Here is a 14,218-nt window from a genome sequence, read left to right on the forward strand (position 1 = left end):
ATGGATGGTTCTTGGTTTGGGGAGGAAAAAGAGCATTTGCTCTTGGGAAACCTTGCTTTCTCTACACAGTGCTACCATTGCTTCTCTTCTTCTCAGGGCGATGGAAAAAACCATTTATTTTTGCCAAGATAAAATTTTCAGAAGCACACAAAATGTTTTGGGACCCCACGGGACTTTTTTTTTTTCCAAGGTAAATCCTATTGAGTGATTTCCCCTTAAGAAAAAAGAAAAAGAATAAAACCCCACCAGATTTTTACAGGATTTTTTCCACCCAGTCCACTAATTTGAAAGGAAGTCAGTTATCTAACAGCCCTCTACATAAAACAAGTGAAATAACAACATGAATTTAAAGCAGATCAAACATACTGAACCAACCCCTTGCATGGATATTGCCATTAACTCATTTCAATTTCATTTAGCTTAATTCTCTTCAGAACAGACGCATACTCAATCAGATTAAGGCCATTTTAATTCACATTTGTCCCCTCTAATATGACAACCTACACTTATTTGGATTAAATTCCCTTCCCATGTTTAGAAAAGTCCTAAGTAACCACACACACGGACCTACGTCTTGCATCTCTTTTGCGCTGCTGAAAATGGGACCTGGTTTTGTAAGTTACTTAGATGCTATTGGATATTTTAACCATTATCTTGCCTTTTTTTGTTTCTTCCCTCCCTCCCCCTCAAAAAAAAAAAAAAAGTCAGTAAATATGGGCTGTGTCAGAAAGCCTGTGTCACCTGAACCTCACCTACAAACCCACCCACCCGCTGCTTCATTTGCCTGGAGAAACAGAGGGTACCTGTGCTGCGCATCACTGCTCCCTGCCCTCCTGGGGCTTCTCCCACCACTGCAGACCCCAGCGCTGCCCTGGCAGCTGCATGTCAGGCTGAGCAAAGACCCTCTTTGTTTAAAGGACGTATACCGAGGTTGGGAAAACCGTAAGGCAGGGTTAAAGTCACTGCATGGAGGAAGAGAACAGGCTTCTATAACAAACTGAATCAGACCACCACTGCACTGGTTGCCTGACATACGGTCCCCGGAGTGCAAAATGGGAACAATTAAGAGTGTTTACAGAGAGAAACAGAAAGATCTAGACAGACCCAAGGGAAGGTAGCCAGGATATTCTTTATCTTCCACGGTGATCTAGCTGGGCTATAACTATCCCCCGTATCAGAGTACAGAGAGTTAATGAGAGGTCTTCTCCCATCTTGGTGCACCTGCAGTAAATTTGCAGCGCTCCTGCACAGCTTCAGCTGCCTGAAGATTGCTTCAGCCCCAGCAGTTTCCAGGAATGGAAAGTCTGCAACCCAAGACCTAAGGACAAGATGTCCTTCTGGAGATTTTTTCCCAGCTTTTTTTCTCACTCTCTCTTTTCCTAAGGACCAACAATTAAAGCACTGATGGCAAACCCCTTCAGCGTTCTTGGTCAGAAGATATCAGAACATTCAGTCAATAATTTATTAGGCCACATGATAAGGCTCTTTTCAGAGACTACTCATCCAAATTAACCTGTAGCGGCACACTTTTTTTTTTTTAAAATAAATATAATGCCCAGCATTAGCTTGAGGGCAAAGCTGGTTCTCAGGAGCTGTGCTGTTTATACCCTCCTGATGTACTGCTGTCAGTAAGCAGCATCTCTGCGCCTGTCAGCAGCTACATGCACACGCAGCTAGACCCTGTTGTAGGTCAGGGCGGGTTTGCATTTCTGCAAGACAGGTAATGCTGGAGAGCATTATCCTTTTGCCTGCTGCTACTCCCTGTGATTCAGCACAGACTTCAGTATCTCCCTGCACAATCAGGAAAATATTTCTTTTTTTTTTTTTCAAATGCTAAGCCCAGGGTACACAGAGCATGTTACAGAGGAGAAACGATGCTCTCATTACCCATGATTGCCTTTAGCTTGGTCATATTATATGTAAACACGGCAGTCCCTTCTCTTCCAAGGCATCCTCTTGGTGATGCCTTCCGAAGTGAATCCCCAAGCTTTTATGCAAAAGCAAAACTGATGCCCAGCAGCACACACAAATCCGACAAGGCTCCACTGAGTTACCGTTAAACCATATTCCAAAGTTTACCTTAGTTCCTTGAAGGGGTCTGCCCTGACATTGGGAGTTTCTATAGATTTAGGGAACACTGTGCCTTCTGCTCCTGAAATCACAAAACAAAACAGAAGACAAATTGTAAACATTATAAGCTGTTATCAGGGGAGTGATTGTCAAATCATACCTAGGTGCAATTTAACCCATTGCCTGACTCCATTTCTTTCTTGCACACATCCCTTCTGTCCCCAGGAAAAGCCAGACCTTGATCATCTGAAATCGGTTGCTTTGATTACAACTGGGATTTGCCTGTAAATGGCACTTCTGGCTGTAAAAACAGCTGCTTGCACCCTGACTGTGGGAACCTTGTCGACCCAACTGATGCAGGGAGCTTGGAAAAGATACCCCCATGGCCACCAGGCATCTAATCCAGCTATGTCCCTCAGTAATGAACCTGGATGCATGTCATGGCGCTTTTTTTTTTCTTTTTCTTTTTTTTTTTTTTTTTTCTTCTGGGCTCTGAGAGATACTCAAAGGAGAAACCCAAATTTTGGCTCGACCACTGCAAACGTCTTGCTGGTCAGGCTGTGCTCCCACCTGGGGAAAAGGAGGGAGGTGTCCACCAGATGAAATGCAGCACAAGCAGGCAGCAGACCCTGCCCTAGTCCCAGACCAGCCACCAGTTTGAGGTGTGACCCAGAAGTCATTTAACTTCTGCTCATTTTCCCCTGCTCTTAGAGATGGTGGGGAAGGCAGCACCATCCCCATTTGGTGACTGTTTTCAGATCGCCAGCTGTAAACTGCTAGGTAATACAAACAGCCTTCCTAAGTTTCAGGCCACCGCAGTCCTCTTCTGTGGCCACCTGCACAGCCCAGGCTGGGCCACTTCACCCGGCCATCCCTGCACTATTTGGTCCATATTTATGCCTGAGCCACACTGTGTCTCTCTAGAAGACGTGCTCTCCCCATATCACTGTTTCAAGCCAAAGGCAGCCTGTGCCATCCTCTGGTAAGCCTTTCCAGTATTTATTCTAATTAAAAAATCTTAATCTAATCTGAATTGGTCTCACTTCAGCTTTCAGCCACTAAATCTTCTCGTGTCCTCACGTGTCAGCCAATTTGCCCTGCATGAGCAGACTCTCCACCTTCTGCAGATAGTTACCAGCAGTGATCCAACGACCTCAACCTTTTCTGATTCTCTGAATAGCTCAGGCTTTCTGAATCATTCACTGTGAAGCAGATTTTCTGGATTTCTCATTGCTCTTTTCTGAACCCATTCCACTTTTAAAATACCCTGTTGGGACACAGGTGTCCCCAAGTGCTGTCACTGGCGCTCTATGCTGCAGAACATCATATTCTCGCTCCCATTGAAATTTCCAATTAAAACACAGTTAAGAACGACACTAACTGCCTTACACACAGCAGAGCACTCAAAATTAACGTTCATGTTCTCTAATATATAGCTGCCTACCCAGTGAGCAAGTATGACCTCTATTCTTAAATTTAGACATGTGGTCTTGCGTTCAGATACCCTGTGAATGATTAGTCATTCATTACCTGTAGTCATCACAGCAATTTCAGTGCCAGCATGCAAACAGCACCAGTGGCAGTTTTTTATTTCCTTTGGTTTTTCTTTTATACTGCTATTGGTGCAAACTACAGATCCTGATGACACCTTTCACATATTCTGTTTGAGATCTCTCTTAACACGTGCTATTATAATTGTTATCTCTGTGCAGTCTGGAAGTCACCACTACAGAATAAGAAAAGCTTCTGAGATGATGTAAAACATGTTAATGCAACATCCTTCTCTAACTTCTGCTACAACTGAGAAACACCTGTGGCTTCAATAAGACTGCACTTTCTTTGCACTGAAATAAATTAACCAAGCCATCCCACTGTGTTAAAGAAAAAAATCAGAATGAAAACAAGCGCTCTAACCTTTGTCAAAAAACGCACCTCCTTTTTAACCTAGAGAAAAACAAAGTAATCTCAAAGATGATAAAAGCAGTCTAAAGTTTGAGGGCTTATACTTGAGAATTCAAATTGATCCTATGGCATTAATACAGATATTTAGCTCTTAACTTTATTATAAGCCTTCATCGTTACCAGTTGTCAAAAGCAGCTGTAACTTGCCAGTCATGAAGGTTATTATCACCAGATCTGTCCTCTCTCAACAGTTTGCAAATGATTTAAGTCTCTGCTTATCCACACAATTGCCTTGGCTATCAGCTTTGCAATGAAACTTAGCAAAAGACGCAGCCTGCACGTATCTGTGTAACAGAACAATGACTTTGCAGCAGAGGAAGATGAGGAAGCGGAGCTGGAGAGGTGCACACAGACAGTCTTGTACCCTTTCCACCTGTATTGTTTAAATGGTGACTTTACGCTGGTAGTTCTAATCCATTTTTACACACTTGATCAGCTACTTAAGTTATGCAAACCCCAAAATAACCATCTGCACATAACCAGAAATGTCTGCAGGATAAGGAGAAACTTTAGCATATTTCTAACGAAATATTTGTAGGCTTTCATTATTTAATTTAAATGCAGCAACCATCTTTGGAAACAAAGGCAGAGAAGACTCCAATGCAGCCATTTCAGGAAGGCTGAAAACAAAATAGGCTGCTGTTCTTTCCTTCACCTCCTTGATTTCCTTTCCCTACACACAGTTCTTAAACCTTCTTTTCCTGTCGCCTTCATTCCCAGATCCACGAAAGAGTCCCTTATGCACTAGGAACAGGAATGAGATTACCAAATCCTTCTTCTTCTCTCCTTTGATACAAGTTAGAAGTGAACGCTACTTGCCTTGATAAGGCTTCCTGCCTTGACAATATCGTTTCTTATGATTCTGTTTTAAGGACACAAAATCTCCCAAAGGGCCACCTGTCCCTGTCACTGAGTAGGACGTCAGCCACGAGGGGCTGCCGAGGGACCGGGACTGAGACATCCCTCCCTTGACTCTGGCTGTCAGCAGCTGAGGGACTCCTTGAGCTGGCAGTGCCACCCAGCCACCGGAGAGACACTGATAAGCTTTCCTCGCCTCACCTAATTATCATTTTAAGTGTCCCCATCTCTGTGTCAGGGGGCTCACAGATGAACAAAATACTCCGGAGGAGTTCTTCCTTTGGTTTCAACCTGATGATTTCACTGGATGCTTCTTCTGACTTGGACTGTGAAAACCAGTAAATAGCCATCCCCTTCTTTCTGTGTTACTGGAAATTTTAGAGACTTGGAATGTGCCCGCTCCCACCAGTCCTCTCCTCTACGTGGAAGGGTGTAGGTCTCTGCCGGGGGGAGCGGCAGCTCCTGCAGTGCCTCCCAAGGGAAACAACAGCTTTGGACAAATGCAACTGGACATTTGTGTCAAGGTCTGGCTCTTGGCCACTCTGGAAGTCCCCAGCCAGGCTGTGATAGCATCCATGTTTGGCAAAAGAACAAGGGAAGTTTGAGGGAAATGTGCTGTTGACACTGAACTGGGCTATTCTGGCCCTGCAGAGGAGAACTGGGATGTCATGGAGAAACAAATATTTGACCTCAGGAAATGGAAGAAGAGAGAGAGGATGAAATTATAAAATATAAAGTCCAAGGTCACGTGCTTAGAAAAGTAGTAAAAATTTCTTCTCTGTGTCGGATGCTTCCAGGACAGAAACGCCCCTGGACAAAGCTTGAGTGCCACTCATGATTCATGGCAGTGGGACAGGGCCAAAAGGAAGGCAAATGTGACGTTAAACTGAAAGGCAAGAGGCAAGTCTAACAGGAACATGGAAAAAAAAAATCACATTATTTTAAGAACCATCAAGGAATCCTTGAACTATTATGTAGCCCCCAGCTCATCCTCAGCGAGGAAAGTGTACAGAGAGGAAACACTGCCATGACTGCACAAAGAGGAAAAGTCCATCCTACAAAAGAATACTGGAAGGACTTGGCTTTTTAGCTTAGCAGCATGATGGCTAAGGAAGGATACAAATGCTGTGTATAAATACATTAGGAGGATAAATAACATGAAGGAAAAAGAACTACTGGCTCTAGGCCTATGTTGGCATGACAGCAAGCGGCAATAAACTGGCCCCAAATATATTTGGGAAGAAAAGTAAGTGTTTTCTAGCCAAAAGAGAAGCAAAAATGGGAGCAGCTTTTCAGTTACTTGGGACAGACAATGTAACAGATTTGACAGATTCATGACTATAAGATGTGGCGTTTCAAAAACAGGAGACAAGATCTGCAGGACCAGAAAGTGCCTGCTAGTCTTGCACTCCCCTAGTCTTATTTTCACTGTCCTCTGAGGAATGATGGGTTCTGGCAAATGATATTGATATACAGCTCTAAGAGTTCAAGAATTCGCTGTTACAATCCCCCTTCTCAATCAAAGCTGCTATATCCCCCTTCTCGCTTTACTGAGTATGAAGGAAACTTAAATTAAATTTATTATTGTACAACACAGCTTCTGCTTCCCCAATTACCTGTTATTAAAACATTTGCTATCTACCATGAAAAAAGGTTTAATACAAAATTTCTATTTTATTGCAAAGTACTGAAAATATTTTTTTTCCCATCTTACAAGACTCTCTGCTGCTGCTAAAGGTAACTTATCTGCAAACAGCCAAAGACAGTTGGGAGAAAACAATCATATAATTTGTATTTAAACATACTATACTGTACATCCCTAGGCGATACATTATTCTTTCTCACAGTATTATATCAGAGCGACTTCTATTAAAAGCCATACCTACTGATTCCCTCTTCTGACACCGTGTAATTTACCACCGATAAATGTTCATAAACAGTTTGACTGAAAAATCCATAAAGCCATTTCAGCTTTATTTTAAGTTCCATTTAATGTCCCTCAAAAATGATTTCATCAATGTGTTTCCATTAGCTGGTTCTCTGCCCAATAACTTAATTCCACACATCAGTCAGGAACTTATAAAGCATATGACAGGATCTACCTAAAATGTTTTGAATCACCATAAAGATTCACTCAGAGTGGGATTCCGTGCCCCCCCACCCCCTTCCAGTTTATAAGGTGTGGAAGCACAAATGTCAAAGACCCCAATATGTGTTCACTTCATGCAAGAACAAAAGCCAAGAGTCCTATGGCAAGGGAACATTTACAGGTCAACTTTGGGGTTTGGGGATCTTTTTTTCTTTTTTTTTTTTGGTTTCTTTTTCTTCTTTAAGACTCAGAAGAAAGACTGCATGAGGACAGCTCTGCCAAATAAGAGTTTGCATTTTCTGTGGCACTAGTAGTTTCTTAGAAGCCTACTGCCACATCCAGGAGACAAGCCTGGTTGCCGTTTGGACCACTGCAAGTGAGTTGCTGGAGCAACACCCAGCTTCTAGACCTCCTCTCACCTCCCTCTGCCCATTCTGCACCTGCCACGGGAGCCTCCAGTGCCACTGGGCTGTTGGACCTCGTGAACAGCTCCAGCTCCTGCACAGGAAGGCACTGTCCATCCTCGCTGCAGAGCAACCTGTCCTCACCGCTTCCAACATGGAAAGCAAGAAAACCAGCCAACGCACTGGGCTTCTGGCAATCACCTTGCTCTACAACGTGAATCCGAGACTTAGCATAAAACAAGGCGTTTTTAAATCCTGGTTTCACATTGAAACAAAGCAGAAGCATCATGTTCTGTGTGTGCATGTCGGTCTGCCAGTCTCCTGTTGAACAGTGCCTTCTGAAGCGTTCACCCTCTTCTTCCAAATGGGGAGCTGATTGATCAATCTCATGAGCTTTGTGAGAAAAGACCAAGAGATTACTAACACCCCACCAAGGCAAGGGCTCTGGCGTGAGCTCAACGCTGGCTGGATGCCAGCAACTCCACAGGGGAGAGGGGAGTTACAAACGCCCCAAGAAGAGAGGAAACGGCAGCTGGAACGTGCATCTTCTTAACCAGTGACAAATCCAGCCAGAGGAAAGTGGACATCAACAGCCCAGCACGCCCTGCTGCTTCTTGCTTTTCCTGCGTGCACCTGAGCTGCATGGAACTGTCCTGGCACCTTCCTTGGTGCAAAGGCAAGGGCCGTCCCTGCTCCCACTGCGCTCCAGCCACCGTGGCAAGGTACTGATCACTCTGCACAAAACTTGCTCGAGGCTTCTACTGCTATCAGCTGGATGGGAGAGAAGAAGAGCTCAAATGCAATGCAATGAGAGGTATTTTTAGACTAATGATTGATGCTCCTGCTGTCAAGGGTAGGTGGCAATCAGCTGAACAGCACTTGGGGGGGAACAGAACGTGAAAGAGAGAAATCAGGTTTCCGCTCAAGTGCAGATGCACCTAGTTAGTTATTCCCCACTTTCCTTTTTCTTTTCGTCCTAGACGACATATTTCTTTCCCACTCTTTGTTTTCTTTCAGTAATAATTCCAGACCCACAGTACACCTTTAGTGTTGTGTATCACTGGTTTATAATGAAATTGGAGTCTGAGAGCCCTGTGACAAACTTGGTGATTAAGCTGGCTTTAACAGTGTCTGCTCTTCAGCGCTTTGCCTTAATGTAGTACTGTGCAAATGAGGGGAGAAGGAGAAGGATTTGCTATGAGTTTTTTCTAGCTGAAGTCAAGAGGCAATGTGCAGCGTGCTGGTGATCTCCATAAACTACCTCTATTCCCACTGTTATTGATCAGGACACATTCAGCAATTTGTTAATGAAAACACCCATCTGAGAAGGTTCTCTCCTCTGCAGGTCTCATCAGGGTAATATGTGACAGGCTCCGAAAGGTGTCTGTGCAAACAGATGTCCAGGAAATAAATCCAATACAATACAGGTAGAAATGATTTGTGCCTGCTTCTTTTAATTCCTAGCTTTAAAAGCCTTATTCATCCTTAATTTATGTTTTTAAATGGATGAACATAGCAATTGCTGTTGCTCCCCTTGAATCCCATCAAATCTGAAATCAATAAGGGCTCCATTTCAGGGCCCAACAATAACAGCCTGGCTAGGTTAAGCCAGCACACTGAACAAAAGCCATAAAGCTTCATTCATGTTTCTTTCTAGGATACCATAAAAATAGTTCATTGCAAAGGTCTATCTATCTGCTTGCCTTCGTTGTCAAAGCATTGGGGAGTCGTTCTTTTAAGTGCAATCTATGTAATGAAATCACGTGCAGGTGATGATAATAAAAATGTAATATAATTTGTTTAGATGCTTTTCGATGTTGGTCTTGGCACTGTACGCACACAGGGAGTGAGTCAGCCCTTCGGCACTGGGCTGTGGTTGAGCGAGACCAGCCGGGAACTCCTTGTGACTCCAGCACTGCCAGCTCTGCTGGCTGGAGGAGAAGCAGTTATCTGACTCATTGTCCCAAGGCACAAATGGAGCTTGGTTTTAAGGTAGAAAACTTGCAAACAATAAGATGAACCACAAGCTCTAAGATGAGCATGTAGGTCATTAGTGATGGATGTGTCTGTGGACACACATCGACCTTCAACAGCCTAGCTTCAGTGGTTGAATATCTGAGAAAGGTAAGAACAGAAAAGAACAGAAGGGCTCCCATCCAAACTGAGAAAGACATACAAAGAAAGATTGCTGCAGCTTATGCTGACCTCTAGATATTTCCTTCTCGACTAGTTTTGGGGTCCCTCAACACTTTTTCTGCAGCTCAATGATAGCAATGTCATCACTGAATTCCTTTGAAGCTCTTCTTGGCATTCTGGTGCAAAGTTGCAAAGAAACTCAGGGAAGCACCTGAAGCAGGAATACACAGTGGAAATTCATCAAGTAGAATATTATGTGAGCTTCAAACGGATCAGGTTGTGAAGGCCGGGGAAGACACTTAGGAAATAAAACATAAATCTGCCACACTTTTAAACTTGATTTCAGTGTTTGGTAAGTATATGGTATGCTTCTTCCATAATCCTTGTGACATTTAATCAATATTAATCTGATGATGGATGATTCTTCTTTTTCCTTAAACAGCATTAAGACAACGCAACCTGAACACACATTTCAGCCTGGACTCGAAGCCTATAGACTTTACATAAATGTGATCCTTTTTGCCTGCAATGTACTCTGAAATAAAAGCAAACACAAGGAAAACTTCTCAGTATATCTCCCTCCCGACACACATTGTCCTCTCCGACAAAAGACGTTTACAATCTGGGTAAGCGGATTTCAAAAAAGGAGGGCAATGTTAGTTGGATTTGCCATTAAAAAGGAATGGACAACAGTGTCCACATCTATTGTCCTCAAGGAAGCAAAGCAGCCAGAAATATTCACTCAACAATTGTAGGTTTGTTCAAGATCTGACCATTTTAATTTCTTCCCTTATAGAATGGGACAAAAACTTTATTTGGAAGAAAGCACCCAAAAATCCCATTCCAACCTCTGGGGGAAAAACCCCCATCCAATTTAATCAAATATTTTTTTTTAAATAGAGTTTTTAAATTCTTTGTCACTGCTGATTGCAGATTAAATAATTTTTGACACCTGAATTTTACATTGAAACAGCAATAACACAATCCCTAACTGAGAGCAAATTTCCTTGTGGCTTTAATCACTGACAAGAATCATGTTCTCCCCTCCTCCCCCTTAATTTTGCTAAAGATAATTTTTTTTCCCCAGCATCAAAGCTCTGCAGCGAGTGCAAAGAAATGTGATGAAACTCCGCTGCCATGACTGAAGGCTACAGACAGCGGAGGCTGTTCCCAGTCTTGCTAGTGCCAGTGCTAAAACCTGGTATCTTCATTTGCCAGCCTATTTCCCTGCTTTCCTTGGTTTATGCTCTGTCCTTTTACCGCAGCACCAATGACTACATGACAGCCTGGCAATTGCTGCAGGACTGCATTAGTGTTACCGCTTAATTACCTATAGGGAGTGCGTAGCGAATATTCGTAGCTGCTTCCTAAAGAAGTTCATACATCTCCAGCAAAAGGTGAAATGCCTGTCCCGGCCTCGTGAGCAGCGCCGTCGTGGCACGCTTTGCTCTTGCCGAGAACACAAAAGGGAGCTCTGGAGCAACTGCTACCTCTCGGTGCCGTTGAAGCAGCCTGAGCAAGGAGCTCATTTGCAATGGGATGAACTGGGAAAGACCTCTGACCCCAGGCTGATGGTACAGCGTGCTTTCCAGAAGCCCAGCAGGGTACCCCAGCACGGCACCACGGCCACGCTTCAGCAGCGCCGAGCCATCCCAGAGGTACAGGCAGCTCCCTCTCCGCTGTCTTTGCAAAGGAAAAGTATCATCGTGGGAAAATATTTCAGTTGCTAAGTAATGAGTCTTGTAGCACCATTTCTCCTTTGAAAAACCTACTGACAGACCTGTAGTAAGGACACGTTTTTCAGGAAAAGGTATAAAACCCACAATAAAAAGATTCAAGCTTGGCATTTATCCTCAGGCGTAAAGTTGCAGCAGACTCAATGGTGAGGCCAGAAAGCTCCGTTTCCTCTCTGGATCAGGCCTGATTTCAACACTTGGCCACAGAAGTTGTTCCTTCTGCCACAAAGAAATCAGCAAAATGCCGTTTTGAAATCATAATGGCTGCTCTAAAGGGTCAAACAGGCATGTCCTGACCCATAAATAATTGCTTCTGAAGAACGGTGCACGCAACAAAAATGGGTTACAATTTCTGAAAGTTGTTAAATCTCTCAGTTACACTGTCCTCTGAAATGACTGGAACCAGTTGAATAGCATTCTGGATTATTTTAATGAAATGTAACTATTCTTGCACTCATTGAAGTTCCTCTGCTGCAAATATTGCAGCAAACACCAGTTAGAAAGGACAAGCCACACAGCTACTAAAATATTAATACTGAGAAGGGTGAGCAGAGTGCTTTAACCAAGCGGGCACTGCAGCCACAGTTCCTCAGGGTTCCTCCCAGATCACGCTAACACAAGGCTCCCTGAACACGCGTGTAGATGTGCAGCTTTAGGGCCAGCTGGGCCAGCTCACACAGACACACAGATCACCACATTCAGATGAAATTGTGTTCTCCTCCCGTCTAAGCGAAGGACGTTGCAAACCCTGCCATTGCAACTACACTGCAACATCCTTAACCCTGCCATGGGTACTGAAACCCAGCACCTTGTAACCTGCAAATACACAGCAGGTTATTCCCCCCAGTTCCCAACAACAGAAACCCCCAACCCAAACCCACCCGTATAAAAGCACTTTCTATGAGACAGTCACACAGAGACCGCACGGACTGTAAGCTTGGGCTGTGTTGCTTTTATCGCTGGTACTCCCCCACTGAAACCTCTGAGGTCCTTAATATACAGCTCATAAATAAAATGCTGGAAACGTGCCTTGGAATTAATTAATCCAAACTTATTAATGAATCTGTAATAACATTTCAACAGCTGACTCCTCTTTTCAGGTGCATTCCCAGGCACTTGGTGAGAAACTAGAACACAACCTGCTCCCAAACGAACGTTCCTGGAAGTCTAACCTGCAGTCAGCATTTGCATGCTCCACGCAGTCCGTCACCCAGAGGGAATATGCTACAGTGGAAAAAAAGCTACAAGGCAGAAATACAGCTGATCATTTGAAGGGAGGGCATGCAAGGGGCTGGCGAGATCAAAGGTGCGTGTTAGCCAGCTGTGTTGTGGGGGAGGACTGCGATGCTGCACATCTTCTGCAGAGAAGCTCCTGCATCTTTATACGGGCAGATGAAAGGCATCCTACCCCACCCTAAATACAGCTATTTTAGTTACGGTTTGCCACAGTGAAAAGCTTTAGCTGAATTTTTATCATCAGATTACATTAGGAGAAAAGCTTAGGCTATGGTAGTATAAATGTCTAAGTGAGAGGCACATTTTCCAGGGACCCAGAGCGGGAGCAACCTGGGAGTACTCCCTGTATACTTGTATTACAGAAATGGTACCTTGTGGTTTTAGGATTAATCCCATCCTTATTGCAAAGCAAAATGGTAATCTTAAGAGCAGTTAAGAAAACCTGGTTGATTTGTAACGGGAGAGCGTCCAGCCCATGCAATCCCACCTCCCACGCAAACCTTCCTCCACCACTCAAACCCAGGGACTGCAAAAGCTTGTAAGCTGCAGGAACGCGTCTTTTGCATTTTTATCTCAGCTCACTGCAAAGCATGTGGATTCCCATCAATATTTAGTCTTAAAAAAAAAATAATGGTTAAATCCATCATAAATATTAAACACCAGAGTACGCTGGCAAGTTTCCCTGAACACAAACTTCAGAAAGTAATCTCCAAAAAAGATGTCAAGGCCCTTGGGAGAACTGACACTGGCATGTCATCAGATGTTGTCTTATAAGGCTAAATTAAGCATCTGACCAGAGTTTAATTTCTGTAAAAACTCATGGTAATTTAAATTGCTTTAGATTTAATTAAAAATGCTTTTTCTATAGAGATAATAATGTAACTCTGTTAATTAGTATCCAGTGGCATCTAGAGGGCATATTTAATAACTAATCTGGAGAATAAATAGAGCTAATTAACAGTCAGAATAATGCTTTATGATTGTCTTTTGTTTATAAATGCTCTAACGTTCAATATGCTATTAAGTGAAATTGGTAATGAGTATATATCAAAATTATTTTTTAATGCTCTTTTAACTAAAGAGTTTCTTTTGCACCATTCTTCAGGCGGGCTGAACGCATTTTGTTTCTGGAGGGGGGGAGGAGGGGGGAAGGCGAACCGCTGCATGACGCACCGCAGGCAAATTCAATCAGGACTCATTCCTTCATCTCCCATAAGGCAGCCCATACGTGTTTATGAGCCCGGGGGGTGGGGTGGGGTGGGCATCCAGCCAGGCATTAGCTTGTGCCTATGTTGTGTCTGCCAAAGTGCACTGCTGGCCGTGGCAACGGGCAGCGCAGAAGGGTGTGCACGTCACCCCCCGCACCGCCACGGTGCCCTTCGGCGGGCAGAGAAGTGGCTGAGTTTGCTTTCAAAACCTAAGCCTTGCAAAACCAGGGCTGCAGATCTGAGGAATGAGACCCGCTCCGAAGTTTGCTGCAGTATCTTTTAAAAGACCGTGAGCTGCTCAAATGCTCCAGAAGCGAAGCCTGTAAAAGAAAGGGGTGCTAACCACGAGAACGTGCTGCCACCCCGTGCCGCCACAAGGGTGGAGGAGATGGCTGGGCAACCGCAGGCACTGCAGAGGAGCTTGGAAAGAGAAGGACAGAATGGATTTGGCATCAGGCTCAGTTTCTGCATGACTTCTTGCAGGCAAACACGAGCTCCTTCTGAGTCATCCGGACCGAT

At 44.0% G+C, this 14,218-nt stretch overlaps 1 protein-coding gene across 2 annotated transcripts in view; it reads right to left on the minus strand.

The window, feature by feature from the left end:
* SGCD (sarcoglycan delta) overlaps positions 1 to 14,218 on the minus strand; it is a 349,496-nt gene that overhangs the window by 39,504 nt on the left and 295,774 nt on the right. For both annotated transcript variants that reach the window (XM_056350163.1, XM_056350164.1), the window contains one exon: positions 2,080 to 2,152. In XM_056350163.1, the coding sequence (XP_056206138.1) occupies positions 2,080 to 2,152 (73 nt within the window). The remainder of the gene's footprint in view (positions 1 to 2,079; positions 2,153 to 14,218) is intronic.

Source organism: Falco biarmicus, chromosome 8 (genome assembly GCF_023638135.1).
Source record: "Falco biarmicus isolate bFalBia1 chromosome 8, bFalBia1.pri, whole genome shotgun sequence".
NCBI classification, from domain to species: Eukaryota; Metazoa; Chordata; class Aves; order Falconiformes; family Falconidae; genus Falco; species Falco biarmicus.